General features: G+C 50.5%; 7 protein-coding genes across 7 annotated transcripts; 4 read left to right on the plus strand and 3 right to left on the minus strand.

The window, feature by feature from the left end:
• Positions 1-39: 39 nt before the first annotated feature.
• NCU09347 (fructose-2,6-bisphosphatase) lies at positions 40-2,808 on the minus strand. Its single transcript, XM_953833.2, has 4 exons — positions 1,921-2,808; positions 1,258-1,847; positions 1,091-1,204; positions 40-1,026 (listed from the first exon to the last, which is right to left on the minus strand). The coding sequence occupies exons 1-4, from the start codon at positions 2,024-2,026 to the stop codon at positions 493-495; spliced, it is 1,344 nt and encodes a 447-aa protein (XP_958926.1). The 5' UTR covers positions 2,027-2,808; the 3' UTR covers positions 40-492.
• NCU09348 (hypothetical protein) lies at positions 2,327-3,123 on the plus strand (the record flags this gene model as incomplete). Its single annotated transcript, XM_953834.1, has 3 exons — positions 2,327-2,469; positions 2,646-2,685; positions 2,890-3,123. 3 exons carry the CDS (start codon positions 2,327-2,329, stop codon positions 3,121-3,123), a joined length of 417 nt encoding a protein of 138 aa, XP_958927.1.
• Positions 3,124-7,907: 4,784 nt separating this feature from the next.
• On the plus strand, positions 7,908-10,132 carry NCU09349 (ATP-dependent RNA helicase has-1). Its single transcript, XM_953835.2, has 2 exons — positions 7,908-9,667; positions 9,737-10,132. The coding sequence occupies exons 1-2, from the start codon at positions 8,051-8,053 to the stop codon at positions 9,854-9,856; spliced, it is 1,737 nt and encodes a 578-aa protein (XP_958928.1). The 5' UTR covers positions 7,908-8,050; the 3' UTR covers positions 9,857-10,132.
• Positions 10,133-10,573: 441 nt separating this feature from the next.
• NCU09350 (aspartic-type endopeptidase) lies at positions 10,574-12,708 on the minus strand. The gene is made up of 4 exons (XM_953836.3): positions 12,004-12,708; positions 11,315-11,639; positions 11,050-11,197; positions 10,574-10,975 (listed from the first exon to the last, which is right to left on the minus strand). Exons 1-4 carry the CDS (start codon positions 12,594-12,596, stop codon positions 10,662-10,664), a joined length of 1,380 nt encoding a protein of 459 aa, XP_958929.3. The 5' UTR covers positions 12,597-12,708; the 3' UTR covers positions 10,574-10,661.
• A 2,562-nt stretch (positions 12,709-15,270) lies between these two features.
• Positions 15,271-15,717, minus strand: NCU09351 (hypothetical protein; the record flags this gene model as incomplete). The annotated part of the gene is made up of 3 exons (XM_953837.1): positions 15,271-15,419; positions 15,506-15,532; positions 15,693-15,717. The coding sequence occupies 3 exons, from the start codon at positions 15,715-15,717 to the stop codon at positions 15,271-15,273; spliced, it is 201 nt and encodes a 66-aa protein (XP_958930.1).
• A 3,763-nt stretch (positions 15,718-19,480) lies between these two features.
• On the plus strand, positions 19,481-22,888 carry NCU09352 (far upstream element-binding protein 2). The gene is made up of 4 exons (XM_953838.2): positions 19,481-19,801; positions 19,890-21,310; positions 21,365-21,536; positions 21,594-22,888. The coding sequence occupies exons 1-4, from the start codon at positions 19,753-19,755 to the stop codon at positions 21,689-21,691; spliced, it is 1,740 nt and encodes a 579-aa protein (XP_958931.1). The 5' UTR covers positions 19,481-19,752; the 3' UTR covers positions 21,692-22,888.
• A 630-nt stretch (positions 22,889-23,518) lies between these two features.
• On the plus strand, positions 23,519-26,881 carry NCU16595 (hypothetical protein). Its single transcript, XM_011395412.1, has one exon. It carries the CDS (start codon positions 23,608-23,610, stop codon positions 26,755-26,757), a length of 3,150 nt encoding a protein of 1,049 aa, XP_011393714.1. The 5' UTR covers positions 23,519-23,607; the 3' UTR covers positions 26,758-26,881.
• The last annotated feature ends 90 nt before the right edge of the window (positions 26,882-26,971 follow it).

The raw sequence follows: 26,971 nt of genomic DNA on the forward strand, positions 1-26,971 counted from the left end.
AAGGGGGTATCACGGGATAGATATCAGAACGGTAAAAGGCAAGTGCTGAGAGTGTCTTTTTTTCGTTATGCTACCTATCTCGCTAATGGTCAAGTCAACCAAAACTCGTTCTGCCTGTCACACATACCGCTACACATACTGCAACAACACATCATTCGGAATAGTCAAACTGATAAAAGAATTCCAATCCCAAGCCACCTAAAAGAACTCCAACCGGCCCAGGCCCAGCCGCGACCGCAACCCACTCCCGTCTCTCTTTTGATTTCGCGCGCTGCTTTTTGGTGCCGCCGTCGCTCGAAAAAGAAATAGAGAAAACCAAACCAAACCCTTCTTTGGGACCAAATGTTTTCCCAACGTCTGTAAAAAGAACCCGCAACTTCGTATTGTACCGTAGCGTGGTATATGATAGTAGTAATAGGGGGTATTATATATCAACGTCCTTGTGTATGTGTATGTAGTCTTTCGTTATCCTCCTTCGTTTTTTTCCGTCTCCTAGTGGGTCTGGAATAGACTCTTCTCGGGACTAGGGTCCTCATGCTTTGCCGTGCTTCCCTTTCCTCTCCACGTGCTAACAGCCTGGATGTTGGCCTTGTAAGTCTGCACGTCGGTCCCATACGCCCTCGGTGTCAGCTTGATCAGTGTGTGCAACGGCACGGGAACCCAGGGGCTTTCTTCTTGCGGTTTTTGCATAAAGTATGCATATATGCAGCGAATGACAGCCTGATGCGAGATGATGAGAATGTCCTCACTACGCTCCAGCTCCATGATGATGGGCTCCAGTCGGATCACCACGTCGCGGTAGCTTTCGCCTCCGCGGTACCGGTAGTTGTACTTGTCTTCATCGCGCGCTTGGAAGTCATCCGGGTACATGTCCGCAATCTCTTGGTACGTCATGCCGTCGCACACGCCGGCGTCGAGCTCGTCCAGGGCCTTCCATTGTAGCTGATTGTAATGTTTTGGCAGGTGGCGTGCCGTGGCAATGGTGCGCTTTAGTGTTGATGTCCATACTGTCAAAGGGCGGTCGCTCTGCGGAAAAAATGTTAGACTGAGTGGTGCAACAACAAAGAGTGCGGGGCAGGGAGTAACGTACACCAACGGATTCTCTTACTAGCTCGGGGAGCTTCCGCGCATACTCTTCACCTCTGTGCGATAGCTCGGCATCGCCACCAATACGGCCTTCGAGATTGAGCATGGACTCGCCGTGCTACAAATCGTTAACATCCCGCCAAACTGATAGGGACAAGCGGAAATACGTACCCTTGAAAGCCATACTGTTCGAGGGCGAATGTGCAAGTTCATGAGGTAGTACACAATACGACTCTGCAGGTAGTCGCGAATGCGGTTGATGATGACTTGCTTCCCCACGTTCATAATCTTGAGGAAAGTCAAATCCTCCTCGTCGCCGTCTTGGTTAAGCGATTTGTACACCTTTTCGTAGTTGCGTATGCGATTGCGGAAGTCGAGCGCTGCGGTTTCGGGGTCTTGGCCCTGGTAATCGGGACTGGTGGTCTTGACGTCGCGGATGTTGGCCATAATCATGTTCTCGTCGTCGCACTTGGACTCGACAAAGATGACCTCGATGTTGTTTTGGGTCATGAGATCGAGCACCCATTTGCGCCTCTCTTTTGTGCTATTGGTGGCATCGAGGATGCCGACAACTCCTCCCTTCTTGAACCACCTGAGCATGTCGGCTACCGCAGCCTCGGCAGCAGCGCGACGCTTGCGCTCTCCCTCCGGGTTGTTGGGTTCAAAGAAGTCGGCGGGCGGTTGGGGGGCATCTGTGCGTCTGTAGTTGCCGACATTGAATGTAGCGGCGGGGATCGAGAGCCAGGCAAGATAGCGTTGCGCTGGGAGGGGGACTGGAGTTAGCAATTGGACCCTATGGAACAAGAGAACAAGCTGGATGATATGGCATGGTACCTTTCTGTGCGATATAGCTCTTTCCACGGGCCGGGAGACCCACCATCACCACGCAGATGCGGGTGTTCTCAACTTGCACACCAATGCCGTTTGTCCTAGGGGCCATGGTTGCTGATGTGCTGGTGTGCTGGGAAAAGGTCGAGGTCGGGGAAGGGCAGGAAACGCTGCGAGTACATGTAGCCACGGAATTGGGCGCGCAGTCGTCGTGTTCTTGTAGTCCTGATCAAGTGTCGTTGACAAGTACGGTGAAGTAGTTGATCGCGTGAGGCAAGTCGAGTTGGGGTAGTGCCAGTGTCCGGGGACTTCTTGGCTGACAACAAGGGCAGTTGGTAGGCCGGTATTGCGCAAAGGCTTTCCAGGTACCTGTTCGTCGACGTAGCAGGGCGTTGCCGGTGGAAACGTGGGGATGGCAAGTCTGGACGTCGTTGGCGGATGCGATGGCAGCGGCGGCGAGACTAGAACCGAACGGGGATCGGGGACGATCTCTGGCGAGCAACAGCAATGGCAGCGGCGAAAAATGCTGTGGAAGGAGAAGAAGAAGACGAAGAAGTAAGATGAGAGGGAAGAAGAAGTAGTAGTAAAGGGGAAGAAAAGTAGGTAGGTAATAGGTGAAGAGGAGAAGAAGGATGCTGAAGAATGGAAACGGGAATATGACAGTAGGTACACTATGTATTGATCGATAAGGATAAGGTAATGGTAACGGATGGATGGATGTACCTGTTTAGCAAGAGCTGCCCTGGGCCATGGCCGGTTCCTGTTGCCGCAGTACGTACCAGTCCATGTACGGTACCTTGGTTACTACGAAATCCAAACTGAACTCATCCTCTTTGGGGATCCACAAGCAGAGCTGAACAACTTCCCTTTGGTTGTCGTAATCATTAACTTTGGATATCCAAAATAGAAACAGACACCCCCAAATAATTCTTGAACTTTTTTTTTTTTTTTTATAAACACGATACCGGGCACGAGGACATGGCCTTTGGGCACCTTGTCCCTGGCAGTTCCGTCACCATCGGAATTCTCAGGGAAGACGGGAATTGCGGTGGAATTACCTGGCCTGAAGCGGGCAAGCATGGGGTGCTAGTGGGTGCCAATGGGCTGCATTGGCAGGGCAGGCAAGGCACAGGGCACAGGGAAGCCAGCGGGAGTCCACCGAGACACCCACTGGAAGCCCACCCGCTGGAATGGGTCAACCCGGGTTAGTTGCCTCTGCCCTGTACGTTTTTTACCCTTTCTTCGTGGCGGTTCAGCCGTTACGTACAAAACCGTCAGAGTGTAACATTCCGTCATTCACGATCCAACTCTTCACCACCTATGACTCCCGTCCAGGTACTCTCAACACATGACAATTCTTTTACGTTTCTGATTAATCACAAACAGCAGACAAACTCCCAAGATGGCATCATTTGGCTAAACATCGGAAGGAAGACTTTACTCTGAAGCGAAGGAAAGATGGAAAAGATGGAAAGACTCACAGCCCGATTCACGCCAAGCATCACCGTGCCAAGCAAGGCCAGCCAAAAGGGTTCCAGCCTTCTACCTACTTACCAAGACACTGCAGTGTTCCAAGATCCAGTCAGCAACCACCAGTCTCACCAGTCCCGTCGTTTCAACTCCCGACGGGACCCCACCCTTGACGAGATGGAGAGAGACTCACAACCTAAAGAACCTTGCCAAGTCTGGAGATGGCTGCTTCTCCATGTCATGGCTGTTTTCTGCCTGTGATGAAGCTCACGCAAGGCAGGCGACAACCGCTCGGTTCGGTGTTTGACACTTTGGACGACGAACCGTGAGCTGGTTGGTGTTCTAGCAGAAGTCCCGCCTGACCATCTGATGACTGTGTAACTTGCCCCTCCATTCGCTTTTGAACTGTGCGTTGAAACTCCAGGTCCGGATTGCCAAAAAGAAAAAAGTCCGAATACATACATCTTTCAGCTTTCAGTCCTGGAGCAGGTCAGAATAGGAAATCATAAACATTAAATCTGTAGTACACGTGAACGAAAAGTTGGGAAGCTCTGCAGGTTCCACCGACAGACCGCCATGTTGAACCCTTCCCTTCTCACCTCGGGAGAAAGCAAACCGCGATCACAGGGACCATGGTGGGGGTTCAGGGCGGTATGCTGAAAAGAAGTCCTTCCCTAACTTAATACAGCTAGGTGACGGCGCTTGGCGCGTTAATGCGGGACTTGAAAGTAGAGCTCGGCAACACCGATCTCGGGGTCTCGTCCCGCTCGCCCGTTGACGTTCAGCTTAGTTATCACGGTCTGCACGGCAACAACGACAACGACCCCAAAACGGCAGATGCGCACATGCACTGTCATCTCATCCCAGGTATCGTTCCCAACAACTAACTGAACATGAAGTGGTGGTGGCCAAAGAAGCAATATGAATGTTCGGGATCATCAATCAATTAACTGGAAAAAAACATTTTTTTTTGGCGAAGAAATTCCCAGCCCAGTCAATGAACTCGGAATACCCGAAAAGCAATCATGACGTGCATTTGCCCCTCAAGCGGAGGCCGCGGAGTTTGGTGTAACGCTACTGTACGTGTAATGACAGCGACAGAAATTCGTGGGGGAAACCATTTTAAACATTTAAGAATGAAGACCACACAAGAGACAATAACATCGACTTATCATTACGTCCACTTTCATCTTCAACCTGCTTCACTTGCCTACCAGTAGGCTTTGTTTGCCCACTTGTGCTTCTGCAGGAACATGTCCTGTCCGTCGTGCACAGTCGAGTTCAATGGGAAAGGTAAAAGGTTGAAAAAGAGAAAAATGTGGGGTACACGAACACGGCCGGATCGAACCATGTAACGAAACACTGCCAGGAACCATCGATGGCATCGAAAAGAAGCCGACTTGAGAAGAAGACATCCCGCCATCAGCTGAGAATACAAGCGGGAGTGAAGCCATTACGGCTCTCAAGCATCGATTTCGCCCGAAATTTTAGCGGGTGCAGGCAGGCAGGCAGGCAGGCAGGCAGGTTAGGAAAAAGGTGCCCGCCTGAAGATTAATTCTCCGACATAAGTACCAGCATTCAACCCCGCGGAAAGGTGAAAGATGGCGGTGCAGTTCCTCCTGCCTGCACTTCTGAAACTTTGAACCCCCAAGTGTTCAGTTCACATGACTCTCCCTCAAATAGGTAGGCGGGAACAATGACACGGTCATATGACCACCGAAACCCCGAATTCGCCAAATTCTTTGTTGTCGACGGACCCTGAAGAAGAGTGTTTTTGGAATTTCATTTCTTTTTTGGGAAGGCAGGGGCATCAGGGCGGTGTAAAAGAAATGCTGTGCGCTGAATCCACCCAGCTGTCAGGGGGAAATAGTCGTGTGGAGACTTCCTTGAACATCCCGCGCCCAGTTCATTCATTCCCAAACGAGAATTACACGCACCCGTGGACGACTTGTACACAACGAAATAACGACAGCATGGAAACAAGGAAGTTTACAAAGAGAATCCAGGCTGAGATGTTCAGCTGTCTGTCTGTCAGTTCCGTTAACTGAAGGCTTGGATTCAGTTATAATAGGACGACCTTCAACGTATGAACTAAATAGCAACAGAAGGTACATACTTGACAACAAGGGACCGTCACACTTCCCCTAGCTACCTACGTACTTAAGCAAACCTCCCGTCTTCATATCCCATTTACTCCCCTTCCGACGTCGATTCCATGAAAAACAAACATAAGCTCCTGATGTTTTACATACTACTTGTTTGAGGCTGAATCAATCAGGCAACGAGCCTTCAAAGTGGAGATATCACTGTCACGGAAAAGTAAGTACAGTGTATATAGTACGCTGCCCTACCCGCGCAGGCTCCGGCTATTGTATATGTAAATTGTTGATACGAAGTCGATCAACACGATCCCTATGCTCTCGTCTGGAGATCATCCCTATCCGCTCGAACTGAAAAGATTTCTAGACTAGGTACCTGCAATGACCCCTATTTTTTTTCTTCAGGTCAAGTGACGGCTGGTGATTTTCCGGGTACCTAGGTACCTAGGTGATCTTCCAACCGCCCAGTCGGGATGTGCCCGCCCCTGAACGAGGAAAGCATCAACCGACGAACCGACGAACCGACGACTGTCCGTTCGGGTTCGGGTCGTTCCTTTGACCCTGGATATGCCAAGCTTAGTTCGACGCCAAGCCGGTTAACAATTCGGGTGTGCCAGGACTACCTACTTGTACATACAAAATCATGGGGAAGCTTACCTTGGTGCTTACAGGGCTGACAACACAACAGTGTCGAGAAAGAAAGAATGGATGGAAATTCTTTTCTTGTTGGTTGTTCTGGCCTGACTGTCCAGTAGGGGTACCATGCAATTGTTTCCAGGTTCATGCTGTGAAAGCTTACAGTTCCAATCAGTGTTTGTGCAGTGTATTATCTATCTGCGTACTAGGAGATGCTCGTATGACTAGGCAAAACGACCAAGCATTGATGTTCGGTGTTGATGAGTTCCATCGAACGAAACCTTTTACTGACTAAAAGTCTTGTTGTCTAGTTATCTATCGGTTGTTATGGCAAGCAAGAAATGATCCAATGACATCTCCCCTTACTTGTTCCATCCATGTTTGTCCTCTGCTCCCATAGTCCAGCCCTACAAGCAAGGCTATACGTAGCTCGAGACCCCATACCTTGTTTACTAGCCAAAGTCAATCGCAAGGGGCAAGCGGGAGCTAGGCAATTCGAAGCCAAATTACCAGCCCGATCGGCTTGAGCCGTGTCTACGCCTCCTGGGGCACCACTTGGCAGCAGAAAGACGGGGAAGTGAGATACAGAGTGTATCGAGATTTAACATAAACGTGGTTTCGATTCAAGAACCAGAAGTTCTTGTCCGATTTTATTTTATGGGATGCCTTCTGGATTGTTTCCGTGATGTCTGTCCGTGGTGTTGAGCGAGTGGTGTTGAAGAATAGGGCCATGGGACCAGATTATATCATGAACATCAACTTCCGTGCTGATACCTCCCATTGGAACCATTCTCAGCCTCAGATCGTGGAAAGATGCGACCCAAGGCAGCAGTGAGCCAAAGACCGAACCACACTTGTGACTCGGTCAACTCCATGGAAAATGATCATGTTTTCATGTAATAAAGGTGTTGTTACTTCCGACGTGACCAAGATAGCATCCCGTCAGCCTTGAGAGAATATGAAGGATTCCGAAGGGGTTCATGAAACTTCACTTCAGCCAATGTAATGATGCGAGGATATTGATCTGCCATGTGTACTGTTATGTATCGACCCAGGGGCCTCTCGGCGAGTGACACTTCCAACCCAGGGACCTGGATTCGAAGCTGACTGGTACGTTCCAATCTTGCGCCCTGTATCCCGCAGACGGGGTAAGTTTCCAGCTGCCCCGAATTATCGATTATCGATCAAGGCAACCCGTAGCCTGACTATGGACTTGTGTCAAGGCCTTCGAAGTCGTCCGCTGGACGGGAACTGCAAAGTCCACCAGGCTATTGACTGGTCTGTCTCAATCCACTAAACCTTTGGAATAGAAATGTAACATAAGAAGAATACTGCAATGCCAGGATCTCAGAGGTACTGTACAGCGTTTGAATATCCGCAGTGTAAAGCAATGCCACCATGGACGACATCCAGAGCCTAATTCCGTGAGAGGGACAACGAACATGAAAGACCGACTACACGCGGTTACGTTGAGTATATCATGTCTATGACAGACTGGAGTAATTGCAGGAGAGGTGAAAGCGTTGTGATAATAAACGAATATCAGAGAAGAAAACAACATAATGCGGATTTGAAGATAAGAGGAAATGGACAAGTTCAGTTCTCGACTCTCGCAAGCAATTGGGGGCACAATTGGCGGGTTCCGGGGTTCGGCTGATCTGCAGTCAAAAGTGGGGTCAACACTGGGACGGCTGTAGCGCACAGACCAGGTTTTCATCAGGAGAAGAGGGCAGAATTGGCAAAATTTTCACCGCCTGGTGTAATCCCTGGTTATCGAACAAGCGATAAGAAAAAAATCCCCAGCGAAAGAGAAGGCAGAGGAAGGATAACAGATTCGACTCGCTGGGAATTTGAACGGAACCATTGCGACGCCCTTTTCCCAGAGTATCGCAACCACCCACCGACAGTACCAACCCCCCCACGCCATCACGATGGCTTCCGAATTTAGCAAGAAGCGCAAGCTCAAGGACGCCAAGATTGCGACCGAAGATGGCGCCGCCACCGACAAGAAGACCAAGAAGGTGAAGAAGGACAAGAAGGAGAAGAAGGCCGCCGAAGAGGTCGTCGAGGACGCCACCCCCGAGGAGGAGAACGATGCCCAAAAGGCGGAGGAACAACAAGATGGCGACGAGGTCATCCCCACCGGCAACGGGGACAAGGAGGACAGCGACGACAAGGACGCTGAGGCCGGCGACGAACTCACAAAGACCAACGACTCCCTCATCGCCCCGTCCATCGCGACCAATGCCACCGACTTCTCCGAGCTCAACCTGTCCGACAAGACCATGAAGGCCATTGCCGAAATGGGCTTCACCAAGATGACCGAGATCCAGAGGAGAGGTATCCCGCCTCTGCTCGCCGGCAAGGACGTCCTCGGTGCGGCCAAGACCGGTTCCGGCAAGACCCTCGCCTTCCTCATTCCCGCTATCGAGATGCTCAGCTCCCTGCGCTTCAAGCCGAGAAACGGTACCGGTGCCATTGTCGTCACTCCTACCCGCGAATTGGCTCTCCAGATCTTCGGCGTCGCCCGCGAGCTCATGAAGAACCACTCCCAAACATACGGTGTCGTCATCGGCGGTGCCAACCGTCGTGCTGAGGCCGAGAAGCTGGGCAAGGGCGTCAACCTGCTCATTGCTACTCCCGGTCGTCTGCTCGATCACCTGCAAAACACTCCCTTTGTGTTCAAGAACATGCGATCGCTCATCATCGACGAGGCCGACCGTATTCTCGAGATTGGTTTCGAGGACGAAATGCGCCAGATCATCAAGATCCTGCCCAAGGAGGACCGTCAGACCATGCTCTTCTCCGCCACACAAACCACCAAGGTTGAGGATCTCGCCCGTATCTCGCTCCGTCCCGGTCCTCTTTACGTCAACGTCGATGAGGAGAAGCAGTTCAGCACGGTCGAGGGTCTGGACCAAGGCTACGTTGTCGTCGACGCCGACAAGCGCTTCCTGCTCCTCTTCTCTTTCCTCAAGAAGATGCAGAAGAAGAAGGTCATTGTCTTCTTCTCGTCCTGCAACTCGGTCAAGTACTACTCCGAACTTCTCCAGTACATCGATCTTCAGGTTCTCGATCTCCACGGCAAGCAGAAGCAGCAGAAGCGCACAAACACCTTTTTCGAATTCTGCAACGCCAAGCAGGGCACCCTCATCTGCACGGACGTTGCCGCCCGTGGTCTCGACATCCCCGCCGTTGATTGGATCGTCCAGTTCGATCCTCCTGATGACCCGCGCGACTACATTCACCGCGTCGGTCGTACCGCCCGTGGTAACAACACCAAGGGCCGTTCGCTGCTCTTCCTCCAGCCCAACGAGTTGGGTTTCCTCGCCCATCTCAAGGCCGCCAAGGTCCCCGTTGTGGAATACGACTTCCCCAAGAGCAAGATCCTCAACGTTCAGTCCCAGCTGGAGAAGCTGATCGGCCAGAACTACTACCTTAACCAGAGCGCCAAGGACGGTTACAGGTCGTATCTCCACGCCTATGCTTCGCACAGTTTGCGGTCGGTGTTTGATATCCATAAGCTTGACTTGGTTAAGGTGGCCAAGGTATGTTTTCTCTTCTCTCCCTTTTTCTTCCCCAACACCAGAACAGTCACTAACGTACTACAAAAACAGTCCTTCGGCTTCTCCACCCCTCCCAGGGTAGACATCACCCTGGCCTCCAGCATGTCGCGTGACAAGAAGCAGACGAGCAGGAGAGCGTATGGTAGCCAGCCGAAGCAGAACCGTCACTAAGCGAGGCGGGATTCGGTGTTCGTGTTGTTGTTGTTGTTGGTTAGAATACGAAAAGGGGATGATGATTTGTCAATGTTCTCTCTTAGATATCCATCGGGCATTCGGTGTGGAGCATAGTGGGTGTTTTCTTTTGTGTTGCTACTTTGCTGTTTACTTGTTGTTGTTTGCGCAAGCTGCCAAGGCGTTTTTGGTTGAAAAGTAAAACTGGAGGGCTTCAAATCAACAATTAATTTTTACTTTACGTTGCTGCTCCGTTGGTGTGGTATTTCTGATGCTGTGCCGTTCGGTCATCTCGGGTGTCTTTCCATGTGAGGATGGAACATATTATCATGCTGACAGTTTCATTTGATAAATGGTAAGAAAGACCTTGAACAAACCACATCATATCTATTTTGCTACGCAATTGGAAAGATCGTGATGTTGATATGGCTGATGGAAAGCATGGAGGTCCTGAGTGTCACTCTCTATCAAGGATCCTTTGTAGGGATTCATAATCAATACCCAAATTAGGTAGCTGACAACCGGTACCAACTCAACACTAACCTCCAACAACAAAGCATGAAACAACCCACTGATGACAGTCTACTATTTCAGAACGACCTACATCGATACCTATTCTATCTGCAGCCCCAATCGACCCCCCGAACCTGAACTACATAACAGACGGAAACTCCCCGACACAAACCAACCTAACAACTTTACCAAATTTCACCTCGTCCCCAATATCCTCCCCTTCCCCTTTCCCAATATCCTCTCCTTTCCCTTCCCATCACTTCCCCTCCCTCACATATCCCTATCGACAAACTCAATAAAACTCCCTCCCCAAAAACCTCATCTTCCCCCTCCCCACATCGAAAACCGTCAAGGCATTCTGCATAAACACATCCCCCAGAATATACGGCCCGGCCCCGCCGTCCGCAATGGCCGTCATGCACAGCCCCGTCAACGGATCGACCATGTCTTGATTGATCAAGTCGACAGGATTCAAGTAAAATGTTTTTCCGCCCAAGATCACGCCGACGCGCGGCACGATGGCGTCGCACGAGGTGAAGTAGGCGCCGTACATCCAGAGGTAGATGGCGGGGGGGTTGAATGCCGTGTTGATTTGTTGGGCTTCGGCTGTATGGAAAAAAAAAGGGGGGTGGGGGTTAGTATTGGAGGAGAAGGGGGAGGGGGTAAAAGGGGGGACATACCAGACGGGAGGTAGCAAAGAGTCGTTCCGCTGTCGACGATATAAGGGAATTTTCTCGTGTTGGTGTTGGGGCCGAATTGCCACCCATCGGGAATGACGGTGTAGAAGGAGTAGTCGTAGGCGGTCTCGGGGACGTCGATTAGGTTTGTCTGTGTTTTTTTTTTCTTTAGTCAGTCATCATGACAACTCTCTTTCCCGTTTCTTCCCTAGGTAGGTATCTCTGAGTTGGGCCAGTCACTGCCAGGACAGGTATAATAAAAACTCACAATAATCATATCCAACTCCACATCCTTCCCCTTCTCCAGCCCCGTAGCAGGCGGCAACCCACCCCAAGCCAACAACCCCGAGCTAGCATTCCGATCAATCGTGATACTAAACAGCGGCGGCACCGACCCCTGGTTAACCATACTCGTGAACAACGGCGGGTAGTAAAGCTGGTTGTAGGATTCATGTCCATCACCACCGCCTAGTCCACTTCCACCACTTCCATCACCACCCTCGCCTCCCTCTCCCCCCTCACCCGATCCCGAACCGGACCCAGACCCAGACCCAGACCCGGTGGGCATCCCCCCCAAATACGCATTCGTCAAACTGGGGAACGCCAACCCCATCAACCCGCTCGTCAAATTATTCCCAAACCAAAACGTCCGCTCCGCCAACGCCACCTGCTGTTTCCTCACAGTGATGTTCCCCACGGTAATATCCGCAAAGCCCATCGGACCCGTGACGATCTCCCCGTCGCCATACTGGATAAACATGTGCGTCTGCGGGTCCGTAGGGCCGTAAGGGTTCCAGAGATCTGGTTGTTCTTCTCCTGTTCCTCCTGCCTTAGCCGGCCCCGGCCCCGACGAAGAAGAAGAAGAAGAATTGGTGGCATTGCTACCAGGGATGATAGGAATAGGAACAGGGGAAGTGTGTGTAGGAGGGGGGAGGTAAAGAATAGGCGGGACCGAACCCGCACGTCTTTTGCGGGACGTCGTTGCCCAGGTAATCGAGACAGGAAAAGTTGTGGGTGATGGCCCACGTGTCGGAGGAGCCCGTGTCGAGAAGCAGTAAGAGGGGGACCGAGTTCCAGTGGACTTCGGCGGCGTATTGGGTGCCGTAGGCGGTGGTGACTGTGACGTTTTCGTAGCCGTAGGCGGAGCCTTCTTCACCTTCTTCTTCTTCTCCATTGTTGCTGCCGCCACCATGGCTACCGTGGGTGTGGACGGAGTTTTGGCGCAGACGGCGTTGGTGTTGGCCGAGGATGGAGGCGGCGGAGCGGCGGTTCACGGCGCGGGGGGTGGTGCCGCTGCTGGAGCCGCCAATGGAGTGGGAGACGCCTTGAAGGGTTTGGAAGGAGTGGGCGACTTCGAGCTTGCGGGTGTTGGGATGCGATCCGAGGACGGCCTTGGGGACGGTGTATTTGATGCCGGCCAGCTTGGGGGCCGAGTCTTGGAGGTAGCGTTCGGTGGGAGTGAGGTTTATGGAGGCGGCGTCAACGAGGATGGTGGAGGTTAGGAGGAGGCTGTAGAGGCCGTAGGCCATGGTGCCTATGGTGGGTAACATGTTGCCGGTCTTTTCTCTTCGACTGTTTCCAGAGACAAAGAGAGGCTGGATAGATGGGAAAAGAATGAAAAAAACTGGACTTGGAATAAGAGAACAAAAAAAAAGGAGGGACTGTGCCAGTTGGATTTAGAAAAGAGAGGGAGAGAAGGGAAAAACAAGTGATTGTTGTCCCGGGGCAACCACAAAGATAAAGAGCAGGTCCCAGATGCTACTTCAGGGGAAAAAGAAGGATACGACCGGCCGATGATATGTTTGACGTCTGCAGTGCTGCTCTGCCCAGTAGTGTCCAGTCCTGGGCCCTCGGTGGTGCAACTGTGAACAAGCGGAACAGGACGCTGAGAAGCAAGGTGCCGTGAGTTTGAGTAGGTCAGTCAGTCAGCTTGCCAAATGAAGGACTGTGTGACTGCAACACTCGGCGGATCTGACGGGTAAACAAACAAATATTTGTATGTGTTTCTGGGAGGGGTGGCGACGACGAGGGTCAGAAATAAGTGATGGGTGCAAATTACAGATCAATTTCGAGCTAGAAACATGGTGGACGTTTGGTGGACGGAGATATCTGAGCTCAAGCCACAACGAAGTCACGACGATAATGCCGGTGAAGTTATGTTCTTGAGTGTTTAGAAGAAGAAGAAGAAGAAGAAGAAGGCTGAGCCGCAAGCGTTCGTATGTCTTGCTTAGAAACATGCTGGTATCCTAGGGAAAACTGAGAAGGGACAGCTTCAGTGTGGCCTGGCACAAAATCCTTCTGTCTCGGATGTCAGAAAGCACTGCAACACTGTGTTTTTAAGACCTTGCTCAGTTAAGTGTGTGCGAGGAAAGCGGCATCCGCAACCGGGACTCGTAGATGCTCGAAGGCGGTAAACTCGTGAACAGTGCTGTATTCCCAGATCTGTTGATGATTTCCATATTAAAGGATCAAGGAATTGGGCTTGTATGGGTGGTCGCACCAGACTTGATACGAAGTTCAGTGATCTAGCAGAAACCACCGAGAGGTCATATCTGCTTCTCTTGTTGATTCCATTGCTTGTCTTGGCATCTCTGAACCCCAGATGAACAGACAGTCAGTCGCGAATGTTGTCTTGTCGCCACAAACACATGAAACGTTTCTCTTGGATGGTACACGAGAGACGGACCACGACGATTTGGGTCGTCAGTTGCGTGAGCACTTGAGAGTGTATTTTGGATCTTGGGCGGACGAAACATGACAATGCACAGTACCTTTCTGTCCACATAAAGTTCGTTTGCCCCCCACTCAGATCTCTCTGATCTCGCCCAGGAAGATGTGAAAGCGAACAATGAAGTCACTGTCCACTGGGACGTTGTTCTTGGCAATGGTCAAGTCGGCATGGATGATGGGCCCTGACATGGGTACCTGCATACGGTGGTTCGACGAAACGGCCGCAATGACGGTTGAGGGGGGAGGTTGTGCGTGGTCAGCGAGGAATCGGATTCTCGAGATGGGCAGTTTCCTCCGCTTCCGCTGTCAAACACGGCAGTTTTCTGACAGATGCAAATGTGGTGGCGTAACTGGTTATGAAGAGCAGCCGCCTGATATATCAAGCCGAAGCCCATTCTGCGATGATCCTGGAACTGTGTAGTTGTCTCGTCGCCGTGATTGACTTGGAAAGCTTTTAGGAGCAGCTCTCAGTCAGGGCCAATTTCCCCGTGTTGTTCACAGTGTCTCATGCAAATGCCCTGGCCTTTCCACAGTGGCCAGCCGTGATGATGACTGGAACTTGACACAGGTAGATTGTGATACGGTCGAGAGGTGAGCGGGGTGAGACAGACAGGGTACCTTGTCGTCTGCTTGATCTTGCATCCGGATGCATATGGTTACATGTAGATGAGTGTTTCCCACTTGGTGACTCTTGTGCGAAGTCGCAATTCCCCATCTGCTGTTTGGGTGCTCTGGCTTCTCCTCGTTGTGGTGATGAGGTGAGTCTTGAGAGATGATATTTTGTTGGCAACTTTTTTTTGCAGAAAGCACCCAAAGAGTTCTCATGGCTCTTAAGTATAGGAATCTTTCGTTCAGTAGGATGAGCGTCTGAATTTGATCAGTATTAAAGCCGGGGAGATGTTCGTGGAAGCGTAGGGAGAATATAGTCTTCCATAGCCGTCTATCATTGTCCCCAATAACAAAGCCACTCCCTTTCGAGTACTTGAAATGGAGCCACTGGAGGGCGGTTCGTCCAAAGCATATTCTTGGGGTTTCCCTTCAAGGATTGTCGTTCACTAGAAGTTCTCCCAAGCTGGAGGAGCCCCGGTCCAAGGGAATGGAGAGATAAGCAACGCTGGGAGAAGGTTGAAACAGATAATCCAGAAAACTATTTCCAGATTGTTCAAATCAGATTGGAGCCATTGTGCGCGAGTGTGAAAAGTGGCCGAGATGATGACGTTGAGAGTTGAGGGCATCACGTGAAGAGACATGCTGCGCCGTGAAATTGTGTGCATTGTGCAGTTTGAATGCAGGTACACTACAGCTGGGCTGCTCCGGCTGTGCACCTGGCCGCCAGGTGGAGCTGTTTCTCGGCCGGCAATTGCTGCTTTGTCTTTTGTAGCGGTAGAAGCGGGCAGGCACCAGAAATTGAGGGTCAGAGCTCAGAGGTGAGAGGTCGGAGGGTCTTGGCTTTGTCATTCTGCAGGCGAAACCCGACGGGAACTTGTCTGACTGTCACTGGACTCTCTTCCATTCGACCCCTTTCAACTTCCACCCAACAACTTCCAACTTGTCACCATCAATCACATCACGCTCATCTCCTTGACCATCAAATCCCTCCCTTTTCTCTGCCATCTTCAGCAACGAACGTGTTCGCACGCGAGCTATAGCATAACTGCTGTCGTCTGGAATTACCTACCTATTGAATCAACCTGATAAACGCGCGACCTCTCCTGTCCGAGCCACTCACTGGTGATCTGCTCTGCTCTGCTCTGATCTGTGACCGTTCAGTTTGTTTGACTGTCAGACTTCATTTCAGGTTCAAGTTGGGCTGCTGACCTCAGTTCCGGCTACGCTCGTCAAAGGCCTTCCCTTCTTCCTCTACTCCCGTCTACACCATATCTCCTTCCATTCCGCCCTGCGGACGTGATACGTACGGTGATCGCTCTGACTGCACTGCATCGTTGTATCGAACTGTTGATTGAAGTACGCTCTTGAACACTTGTCGTCTCTTGATCACTTCGTTGACTGTCACCAAATCGACCTCACCTTGGTTCAATCGGTAGAGGTATTCCACTTTGTCGTCGTCATAGGTTGCCCGCCAACACTGCCGCCTGCCTGCCGGGCTCCTGTTTTGAGGCGGGAACATTGCACCCAACCAACTGAACCAACAGTCCACTGAAGCCTTCAGGTACCTACAAAGCCCCTGGTTCGACCCTGAAAACTGCCACAGGGCATCCTAGGTACTTGGGGGGTTCTGGGCGCCAAGGCTTTTAACCCCCCTACTCGTAAAGTAGGGGGTTGGGGTATTGTGGGACAACTTTTTAATCTAGGACAAGCCCGGTTGGTACCATACAAATTCGCCTATTAACGCCCTACAAAATCACTCATTTGCATCGTAAAATCGGCAACAGCCTCGCCACCAAATCGTATCCCAACTCGTACAATTTGCCGCATAAAACTATAAAACAATAAGCAATCTATATATCCATAAATTAATAGAATATTACTAACCGTTAAATACAATGCCCATAAATTTTAACAAGCACTTCAATAAGCTAGGCGCAATGCCCGCTAGTTACCGTAGCGCCCATATATATCTCGATGCCCAACATCGATTTAAATCCCTCAGAGGTAGAGCAACGAAGCCGCCGACTATCAGAAACATCGCCGCCGTCACTAGCGAATCCCGTATATCCATCGCTCGTCATATTAAATCCCTACGCGAGCTTAAGAAGCCCGCTATATCGTAACAGCCGAGAGGGCATCCCTGCATATTAATAGACGCTAAAGAAGACGCAATCGTATCGTACATAATATTCTACTTCCAAGGGAGATTCCCCGCGTTGCACGAAATAATTATATTAGCCGCAAATTAACTACGCTTATTACGAGGTACGCCGGCTACCTATAACGGCTAGTAGTTAACCCAATTCATTAAAGACTATCCAAAACTAAAACTCACAACTTACCGCACCGTCAATATCAAAAGGAGGTTCTAGGAATTGAATAAAGACTCTATCAACGAGTAATTTAATAGATACAAAGAGGTACTTAATGAATATAAAATAGCTAAGGGAAACGTATAGAATAGTAATAAAATAGGTATTAGAATCGGCTACGTATTAGGTAGGCGCATTAAAATTATTGTACTCAAGGATTTGCTGAATATTAAAGTAAATTAGCAAAAAGTCTAAAACCCATTTTAACATTACTTTACTAGTAATTTAATATAGGGATAAATACTAACCGTTTTTTCTTACCTCGATAACTAGAAATTAATGACATTACCAACCGCGAATCTACCACCCTCATCACTAGCGTAAATACTACAGCCAACGTTATCCCTATCTATATAATCTTTAAAACCGACCCAATAGAAGAGTTCATCTACAACGATCTCAATAACAGCGTCCGCTTTACTAAATCGCCAACCGGATTCTTAAATACCGACCTTACACTTAACTAATTGAAGCACTTCAACTACCATTCCTTCTACCTCTCGCCAATATTTAAAAAGTTGAGAGACGATAATTACTTTAAACTAGGGGGGGAAGGGGAGGAGGAAGGGTTCTCTTTCAAAGACTAGTTTAATTGTAACTAATATAAATATAATTACCTCGGTTATAAAATCCTAAATTTAGCCAAGGGAATTAAACTCAAGAATATCCCTAATACTAAGCAGGTTTATCGTATACTTATTATCGACAGGTTTAATAGCCACTACAATATAGAGGTTTAATAGTATACTAAAGCGTTCAATATTATACTAATAGGCTTACCTCCCTACTCTATATATATAATATAGCCGCTTAACGTTAGGGTATTCTCGTTATTAAAATTCTATTACTAAAAGGTATTAAAATCCTTTATCCAACGCAACGAATATACCTTCAACCAAGCAACCTTCGTCAAAAAACTCAAGGGTATCCTCGACGGCAATATAACCAAGCATAATATCTATAACGGCTTTAACGATATTAGAATATAGCCACCAAACCGCTCGAAAGTACTATTACAAATTCAAGTAAAGCAACCCAAAAAACCAAACCCCGCTCTCCCTTCAATACTCCCCAAAGAGGACCGCTTTACAGAAGCCACCAGAGTTATTAACTATATTAAAGAAAAATACTCTCATTAATTCAACTCCCCCACACAACTCGAATTACCATCTCTCCAAACTATTACTTATAAGGCAATATTAATAAATAATAAAATTTAAGAATACAACCGCCAAAATAGGGAAAGGGCAGCTAATTTCGACCGTAAAATGAGGAGGAGGGTATACCAGTTACCCAAGGAGGGCGACTTTCTAAATCTATCGAAGGCTCAACTCAGTACTCAAATAGTAGAGCAAGCACAAAGAGAGGCTATAAGTAACTAGAAGAAGCAACTACAGGCCATTAGAGCCATAAATAATAAGACTATAAATAAGGTTAAAAAGTAGTAGAGAAAATTACTAAATAGCAAGGGGAAGGTATACTAGAGCGTATATTAGGATAATTATAAAAAGAAGCAAAAAGAGGAGAGTTATATACCAGTCAATGAGAGTAATATTCTTAATACTACTACCCAGCCAGAGGGGGATACGTTATATAAGGTCGATACACATAGTATACCAGTACCCAATTATTATAAAAAAGTATAGGGAGATAGAACCCACATACTAGCATCAGACTACTCAACTAGCATTAATCTAGGCTCTAATAACTCGGTTGAAATTAATCTAGGTAATAATCCCTCTACTGCTCAACAGCCAGAACCCCCATCCTCTCCTCCATGCCCACCTCAACCCGCTGTTGAAACTGGCTCTCAAGTAACTACGTATATTAATACACAGATTATCAACTCTATAAATAAGCCTATCCCTAAATCTGCCGCCGACGTTATTCATTATCTTAATACACAGATAATTAACGCTATATTTGAAGACGAAAATACACTTCTCAACAATAAAGATAACAATATCATAAACGAAATATATAACAACAATAAGGAAGAGGAGGAAGAGGAGGAGGACTTACCACCACACCCGCCAATCAACCGCCGTCTCTTTACACCACCACCCTCTACCCCCAAACCGCTTACACGAACTGGGCCATCAACTCCAGCCCCCCCCTCTACTCTATTACAATTACAGTCTATTAAATCAACACCATACTAGGGGGTTATAAAGTACGTTGAGAATACTATAAAACCTCAAATACAAGCAAGAAAGCAAGCCGCACGTATCAAGACTACGCCAGTAAAGCAGGAGGCAATAGTGAAGGAGGTGCCGCCCACACCCAGACCAGTGCCAGCGCCAGTGCCAGCACCCATACCAGCGCCAGAAAATAAGGAATAAAGACTGCAACCCACTAGTCTATTTACTTACTACCTAATTGAGCAATATACTAGATTTCTAACAGCTTCTAACAACGTCGTGTTGATGTGTAATGTGGTGGTTTAGTATGGGGATGGGACAGATTGCTAGTAAAATTCTATGTGGGCTGTCCCAGATTAAAAAGTTGTCCCACAATACCCCAACCCCCTACTTTACGAGTAGGGGGGTTAAAAGCCTTGGCGCCCAGAACCCCCCAAGTAGCGCGCACCTCCTTCACTCAGCTCAGCACATCTGCCCTAGGCGGTCTGCCAAGCCGGTCTCTCCGCCTGCCGCTTACACCCACCAGAGGTACCTTACCTATTTTTCACACAAAGGCCCCGCTATTATTTTTTCGCAATCCTTCTCCAATCCAGAGACGCCGACCGTCTTCGCCTTTTGAAAATCCGCTTCTCTCCCCGTCGCATCTTTTTTTTCCCGCCGCCCTCATCCTTCGGATTCCAACATCCATTCAACAATCCTTTCCGTTGGTCGCTTGACGTTCTTTGTTGCGCGCTTGTTTTTTCCCGTCCACCAGCATTTACACCGCTTGTCTTGCGTGACGTGCGTTGTCATCAACATCATCACCCAGTATCACCAAGCACATCGCCGCAAATCACAGCCAAATCGCAACCACCATGGCGGCCCCTCAGCAACCCGATATCAATTCGATATTGCAGCTTCTAAGTACGTCTCCTCTCTGTCTCTCTCTCTCTGTCCCATGAATAGCTCTTTACCGCGCGCGCGATTCACAGTGTTCTGACCGTATTCTCAGATGCCACTCAGCGTCCTGCTTCCTCGACCCCTACCCAGAGCCAACCTGGCCTCCCAGCTCCGGCCCAGCCTCCTATGCCGCCGGCTGCCTACGCGCATCCTCCCCAGCAACCTCCTGCCTACCCTCTTCAACAGCCCCCATACCAGCAGGCTCCCGGATACTACCCTCCGCCTGCCGCGAGCGGAGGCATCGACCTGAGCGCGGTGCGCCCCGTGAACTCTGGCACCGTTGACATCCAGGATGCCGTAGCCAAGGCCAGGGCTATGGCCGCTGAGAACGGTCTCGTCCCCTACGAACAATCTTCCAGACCCTACCCTCCTCACGACTCGCGCCCCCACGATTCCCGGGCTCCCGACAACCGCCCCTACCAGCGCGCCCGCTCCAGGAGCCCCCGCGGCCGCGAATCCTACCGCGACAACGTCAACCCTTACCGCGACGAGAGAAGAGGCGGCGATCACGGCCACCACGGTGGTCAGTCGCGCGACTATGGACGTGAACGCTCCTTCTCCCCTGGCCGCGGACGTCAAGGCTTTTCGCCCCGTGGAGGCCATGGTGGTGGTCGCGATCGCTCACCGCTTAGGGGCAAGGAGGGAGACACCGAGACCATTCAGATTGAATCTAGCCTGGTTGGCCTCATCATCGGCCGTCAGGGCGAGAACCTTCGTCGCGTCGAAGGCGAGAGTCGCTGCAGGGTTCAGTTCGTGCCGCCGTCGAGCCCCACCGAACAGTACCGTCCGTGCAAGATTACCGGTCCCCGTGCGCAGCGTGAGGAGGCCAAGGAGATGATCAACCGCATCATTCGCGACAGTGGAATGAGGGGAAGCGCCCCGGCTGACAGGCCTGCGCCCCGCGACTCCGGCCGTGGTGGCTCTGCCGCCCCGCCTCCTCTCAAAGAGGGTGAGGATAGTCTTCAGATTATGGTTCCTGACAGGACTGTCGGTCTTATCATTGGTCGCGGTGGAGAGACCATTCGCGACTTGCAGGAGCGCAGCGGCTGCCACATCAACATCGTCGGAGAAAACAAGAGCGTCAACGGTCTTCGTCCAGTGAACCTTATTGGTACCCCCGCCGCAGCCAAGACTGCCAAGGAGTTGATTCTGGAAATCGTCGACAGCGATAGCCGCAACGCTAGCAACCCTGGTGGTAACCGTCCTCCCCGTGGCGACAACATGGGTGGTGGTGGCGGCGGTGGTGGTTACGACAAGCAGAACGATTCGATCTTTGTCCCTTCTGAGGCCGTTGGTATGATCATTGGCAAGGGCGGCGAGACAATCCGCGAGATGCAGAACACCACGGGCTGCAAGATCAACGTTTCCCAGTCGTCCGGCGCTGGTGAGACTGAGCGCGAGATTGGCTTGGTCGGCACCCGCGAGGCCATTAACCGTGCTAAGCGTGCCATCGAAGACAAGGTCGACGCGGCTGTACGTACAATCCCCCTTTCTTCACTCGCGACGACTTACTAACACGGACAACAGAAGCAAAAGAGCTCGGGCGGTGCCCCTCCTCGTCGCGGCCAGCATCGCGATTATGATAACCCCAACTATGGTCAGCCTTCTAACAACAACAGTGTTCCCCAACAAAGCTTGCCCGCAGGTAACGCCGCGGCTCCTGCTGGAGCCGGTGCGCAAGGTGATCCCTATGCCATGTGTATGTGCCCCCTCACGCTACCTTGATATTCCCAGAACACGCACTAACTCTGAACAGACGGCGGTTATGACAACTATGTTGCTTTGTGGTGGCAGTCCCAACTTGCCGCTGCTCAAGGTCAAGGTGCTGCCGGCCAGGCCCCTGGCACGTCGTAAACCTCGCCATGCTGATGCCGGACTTATGATGCGCATGCCATGCCATGATTCTCGCCCATGTCTCTCCTGGCACGTTTTGACATTGCCGCTACTGCTGCTTGCTGCTGCTTGTCTCGTTGACCATGCTGCACGTTGATGTCTCGATCATGACGACCATCATATTCCATGCTATAGGGCATGGACAAGTGAGAAGCGCTTACAATTTTTTTCGGCATCTCAGCGTATAACTGGAAGAAGACGAACTCCAGTTGTGTTCAATGATTGTACGATTACGACTTTATCTCGGGTGGCCAACTTTCCAAGGCACATTTTCACGACATTGATATGGTTCTCTTATAAGCGCGTGGCAACCGCTTCGGCCCGGTTTATACCGATGATATCTATCATGGGCCTTTCTCTTCATGGTTCGGGTTGCTCCATATATCTGCGATCTAGCATGCACCTCTGTCTGATGCACAAAGCTGGCTACCTGCTGAAGAACCCCATCCCAAGCGATCGAATGCAGATGTGTCCTGCAGTGGTTGGCTCACTGCAAGACCATCAGTCCAAATGGTTGGGTAACCTCTTGATGCGATCTACCAATAGGCTTGACTGTTGCATCCACACTCGCCGCCAAGCTGCTTGATATGAGACCCGAAGCAAAGAACGGACTGCAGACTTTTGTTGTCCTTGGATACAAGGAGACCTCGTTGGGATTTTTGCATGCTTGCTATGAGCCCTGCCGTCCATGTCTTTGTGATCATGATGAGAATCATGCTTATGGAGAGGATCTCTACCCAGCAGATGCACATGGTCTGAGGTAGACAACCCAAGCCATCAACGACATGTCGTCACATGTCGTCGTTCTTTTCTTCTATCTCTTTTTTTTTTTTATCTTCGAGCTTTTTTGTGCCTCATTTGCATACGTTTTACATGAGAACTAAAACCTCCATCACTTTTGCACAGAGGAGCAAAAATGATGGATTATCTCAAGTTTGGCTTTGGATCAGCGCAGTGGATGCTTACTAAAAAAAAAAAGGGTGGTGGTAGTCGTCATTGACAAATGGATGGATGGAAGGGTGGATGGAAAGATGGGACAATGACGGACCGCCGCCCGTTTGACAGGACATGCACATATGTATACTAGAGGATCAAAGAGGGAACCCGCAAGGCGTTACGTAGCAGAACAAAGGTTTTTTTCGTTCACCTCATGCCCGCTGGTGATATCTGATTTTATTATGTTTTCCATCTCGGCAGATACTTTTATATCCTACTGTTCGATCTTGTGAGTCAATAGAGGTATGTATGGTGAAGATATGAACAGTGACACTACCTACGTACCTTGATATGGAAACTTCCAGGTTGGCAGGTAGGTACCAAGCAAACAATGAAGTCAATTGTTAGGTAGGTAGGTAGGTAGGTACGTAATAGCCGTAGGTGAAGAAAGGTGGATGTGGTATTATGTAGAGGTTGGTAGGCAGGCTTACAGGATACTATTTGCCCTTGAGATTGCCATGTGCAATTTGCTATTCTTTGCTAATTCCTCTACAATATTATCAACATCAACTCCTTCCTCACGACTTTTCCTTTCCTAGTATGTAAACGTTGAAATTGATGTCTCGCACACGCCTGTAAACACTGTATGTAACCACCAATTCATAGCGACCAATCCCGGATCTCGGAATGAAACCCTTTCTGCATGCCCCTGTTAAACAGAAGCACAACATCAACGCCAAGCCCCTTCTACATAATCCCAGTCTCCACGCTCACTGTAACGCTTTGCTTACGGGATCCCTCCCTCACTCCCCTGGTACTCTTTCTTCTGACTCTATCTCACTTAGACTGTTCCGGAAAAACAACAAGATGACATTGTTCAGAAAATCTATGACCATATCGCCGTTTCGTTCATTTGCGGCCGCCTTAACGCACAGGAGAATATGGGGGTCAAAGACATCATGGACAGAATCAACGACAACGATCTGACGCAAGCGGCGCGCAAGTTGGAGGAGGTTTTTAGTCTTCAAGAATCTTTAACTCATCATGGTGACCCCGCATTGTCACAATCATCATCAGCATCATCAGCATCACCACCTCCAGCTCCAGTTCAACAATCACGACCAACAGCTGCATCAGACTCAGACTCACCAGACACCGACGACGACAACCCACCACCACTCTGCCCCACCTGCCTTAACCTCAACTACTCCCTCTTCCGCCCCTTCGATTCACACCCACCCATCCTCAACTCCTACTCCCTTTCCGCGTCCGCGTCTCATAACCATTTCCCATCCAGTGTCTCTACCGCCCTCCCGCCTCGCTACCTCTTAATTGAATACCAAGACCTTCTCCAGACTTCTACTTCCACTTCTACCCCCAATTCCAATTCCAACAGCAACGACAACGGCAACGGCAACACCCCAACATGCCCTTACTGCCCCCTCCTCCACAAAGCCATCACTTTATTCTGGGACGATGATCCAAGCTCTTATTACAGGTATAAAGCGCCGGTGGCTGACGCACGCTCTTTCCGGCGGATATTGTGTCTTACGCAGCAGCCTGCTGTTACTTCTGGTTCTGTTTTTGGTGATGGTTTTGGTGATGGTGATGAGGGAACAGGAGCAAAGGGAGGGGAAACAGGAGGGGGAGGAGGGACGCTCAGCCTCTTCAAAGCGCTGTTGTACGACGATTATCCCGATGCGACGTTCCCTCATGCTTTGACGGTACGGGATTCGACAAGTAGGATTGAGTTTTATCATTATCCTTGGGATTTGGTTGATTTGAAAAGGGGGGAAGAGGAGGGGAAAGAGGGAAAACAGGCGCCGGAGAAGGACGTGGAGGAAGGTGAAGGGATATCTGCGGATGAGGTCGAAAATGGCAGGATGACTGAAGAGTTGAACAAATCGACACGATCAGAAGAAATGAGGCAGGAGAACAGGGAAACCGAAAGGGGAGGGGATGATAAAAAAGAAAAAGACGGAAAGGATCGCGGAGACGCAAAGAACGAAGGAAACCAGCACTGGACCTCCCTCCCCCATCCAGCCATCGGCTTCGCCAACCACGTCCCCTACGCCATCACCCTCAACCGCGTCGTCCGCCTCGCCACCCGCTGGCTTTCCGCCTGCGACTCCTCGCACCCCAAATGCGCTCCCGAGCCACACCAACTCCCCAAACGCCTCCTTGACCTCCGCGGCGGCGTAAAGCTCATCGACACCACCACTTCCCCATCTCCCAAGCCGCCCACGTACATGACCCTCTCCCACTGCTGGGGCCTCACCCCACCCCTCCTCACCACCACCACCACCACCCTCGACTCCCACCTCTCGCAAATCCCTTGGTCCTCCCTCCCCATCTTATTCCGCGACGCCATCCTTCTAGTCAGGGAACTAGGCTGCCGATACCTCTGGATCGACAGTCTCTGCATCTTGCAGGACTCTGAGTCAGACTGGCTTACTGAAAGCGCAAACATGTCCTCCATTTACGCGCACGCTACACTCAACATAGCCGCCACTGCGCAACGGGATGCGTCTGTGAGTTTGTTTAGACAGCGGTTTCACGGACAAGGGTTTCGCGAGCTTAGAGTATCTGCTGCGGGACGCAGTGCGGCGGGACTGGGGTTAAGGGCGCCGATGGATACGGTTGAGATTGGGAGTTTGCCTTTGTCTTTGTCTTTGTCTCTGAAAGATGGGGAAAGCGGGAGGGAAAGGGTGCAGGTGCCGGTGTATGCAAGAATAGGACATGAAAGAAGTCATGAAACGTTATTTGGGGAGGTGGAGTACTTCCGGACGCTGAAGGAGCCGATACTTGGCAGGGCGTGGGTTTTTCAGGAGCGGTTGCTGAGTAGACGGACGTTGCATTTTGGGAGTAGCGAGGTGTTGTGGGAGTGTAGGAGCGGGTGTTTCTGTGAATGTGGGGGGATTGAGAGGGGTCATGTGTTGAGTGTGCGGAATCTGAATAATAATCCTGCTGCTAGTTGGCGGGCGCCGGGGACGGGGACGGGGACGGGGACGGGGAGTGGCAACAACGACAGAGGTGGAAGGGATAATATGGAGTCTTCGGGACTGTTGAGTCCGCCGTTACCGCTGTCGAGGTCGTCGACTTTTGAGACGGCGGGATCATCATCGCTGAGTCATGGGACGATACCGAGGAAGGTGCTGTTTGCTAACCTTACTTCTGGTTCAAATTCACGGCCGGGACAGATGAAGGATAGTAGCAGTAGCCGGCTTCTGCATGACTTTTTCCTGCGTTGTGTGGAAGAGTACTCTTTCCTTTGCCTGACTAAAGAACACGACCGCTCTTTTGCGCTGGCTGGCATCGCGAAACGGATCCGCTCCCTTCTCTCACCTGACGATCGATACCTCGCCGGTCTCTGGCTGCACGATTTGCCGAGGGCGCTGCTGTGGCAACCCTACCGCCACAAGAAAGTGTGTCGAGCGGGTGGTAACATCCCTACTTGGTCATGGATGTCACGGTCATGCTACCCGGTGGAAAATCTACAAGCAGAACCCGGAAAGAGAAAGGGGAACCCATCGGCGAGCAAGTGTTCGGTACGGTATAAGCACATCACACGCTCGGGGTACGAATTCGAGCTCGATGACCGACTGCAGGTGGACACCGATCCGGCGAAAACATGGTGTGAGTTTGAAGGAGACAATGAGTTTGGAAAGTTGAAGGGAGGGCAAATTACGTTGACGGCAGCGCATAGATGGGGAGTAGTATGGACGACGGGGAACAAACGAAGCAGCAACGAGTGGACGGGGAGGAATAATTTGGTGGTTGCTCTTCAGGGCAATGAAGAGGGTAGTGGTGATGGCGAGGAAGGGGTGCTGTTGATACCCATGGCACCGGATTGTCCGAGACAAGAAGACCCAAAGAGTGTGGCCCTTTTGGAAAAGGTGTTGGTGGTGTTGTTTGGGGGAAGGAAGCTAGACAAGGAAACGGGAGGGGATGTGGATGGGCCGCAGTTCTTTTTGGCGTTGAAGGAAGTGGAAGGAAGGGAAGGTGTCTTTCAGCGAGTTGGGTTCTTGGAGTCGGAGTCGAGGATTGACCTGTTTGAGAATGCCGAGGTGAGGACAATCACCTTGGTTTGACCGAGATGAGGAAGCAGTGTTCAGACTATAGACATTTACTAGACAGTGTCTGAGAAGCTCTTAACCCCGATGGCCAGCGGTTGTGCAGGCGCTGCTTAACGCCGAAAGGGTTGGCGAGAAGTGCAGATGAGCGAGGAAAGTGTGATGATGAACAGTCCACAAACGAAAGACCTTGGGATAACACAAAAGATGTACAAAGGGAAGGAGAGGGGGG

This window comes from Neurospora crassa, linkage group II (assembly GCF_000182925.2).
Source record: "Neurospora crassa OR74A linkage group II, whole genome shotgun sequence".
In the NCBI taxonomy this organism is placed as follows: Eukaryota; Fungi; Ascomycota; class Sordariomycetes; order Sordariales; family Sordariaceae; genus Neurospora; species Neurospora crassa.

Bases quoted from the DNA above. Each gene is read 5' to 3' on its own strand.
- NCU09352 (XM_953838.2), top strand. From the start codon at position 19,753: ATGGCGGCCCCTCAGCAACCCGATATCAATTCGATATTGCAGCTTCTA. The intron at 19,802-19,889 runs GTACGTCTCCTC...CCGTATTCTCAG, and splicing joins TTCGATATTGCAGCTTCTAA to ATGCCACTCAGCGTCCTGCT. The intron at 21,537-21,593 runs GTATGTGCCCCC...AACTCTGAACAG, and splicing joins AGGTGATCCCTATGCCATGT to ACGGCGGTTATGACAACTAT.
- NCU09350 (XM_953836.3), bottom strand. From the start codon at position 12,596: ATGTTACCCACCATAGGCACCATGGCCTACGGCCTCTACAGCCTCCTC. The intron at 11,640-12,003 runs GTTCGGTCCCGC...GGCGTTCCCCAG, and splicing joins GTCCCGCAAAAGACGTGCGG to TTTGACGAATGCGTATTTGG. The intron at 11,198-11,314 runs GTGAGTTTTTAT...AAAAAAACACAG, and splicing joins TGGAGTTGGATATGATTATT to ACAAACCTAATCGACGTCCC.
- NCU16595 (XM_011395412.1), top strand. From the start codon at position 23,608: ATGGGGGTCAAAGACATCATGGACAGAATCAACGACAACGATCTGACG.
- NCU09349 (XM_953835.2), top strand. From the start codon at position 8,051: ATGGCTTCCGAATTTAGCAAGAAGCGCAAGCTCAAGGACGCCAAGATT. The intron at 9,668-9,736 runs GTATGTTTTCTC...CTACAAAAACAG, and splicing joins ACTTGGTTAAGGTGGCCAAG to TCCTTCGGCTTCTCCACCCC.
- NCU09347 (XM_953833.2), bottom strand. From the start codon at position 2,026: ATGGCCCCTAGGACAAACGGCATTGGTGTGCAAGTTGAGAACACCCGC. The intron at 1,848-1,920 runs GTACCATGCCAT...TCCCCCTCCCAG, and splicing joins GAGCTATATCGCACAGAAAG to CGCAACGCTATCTTGCCTGG. The intron at 1,027-1,090 runs GTACGTTACTCC...TTTTTTCCGCAG, and splicing joins TAGTAAGAGAATCCGTTGGT to AGCGACCGCCCTTTGACAGT.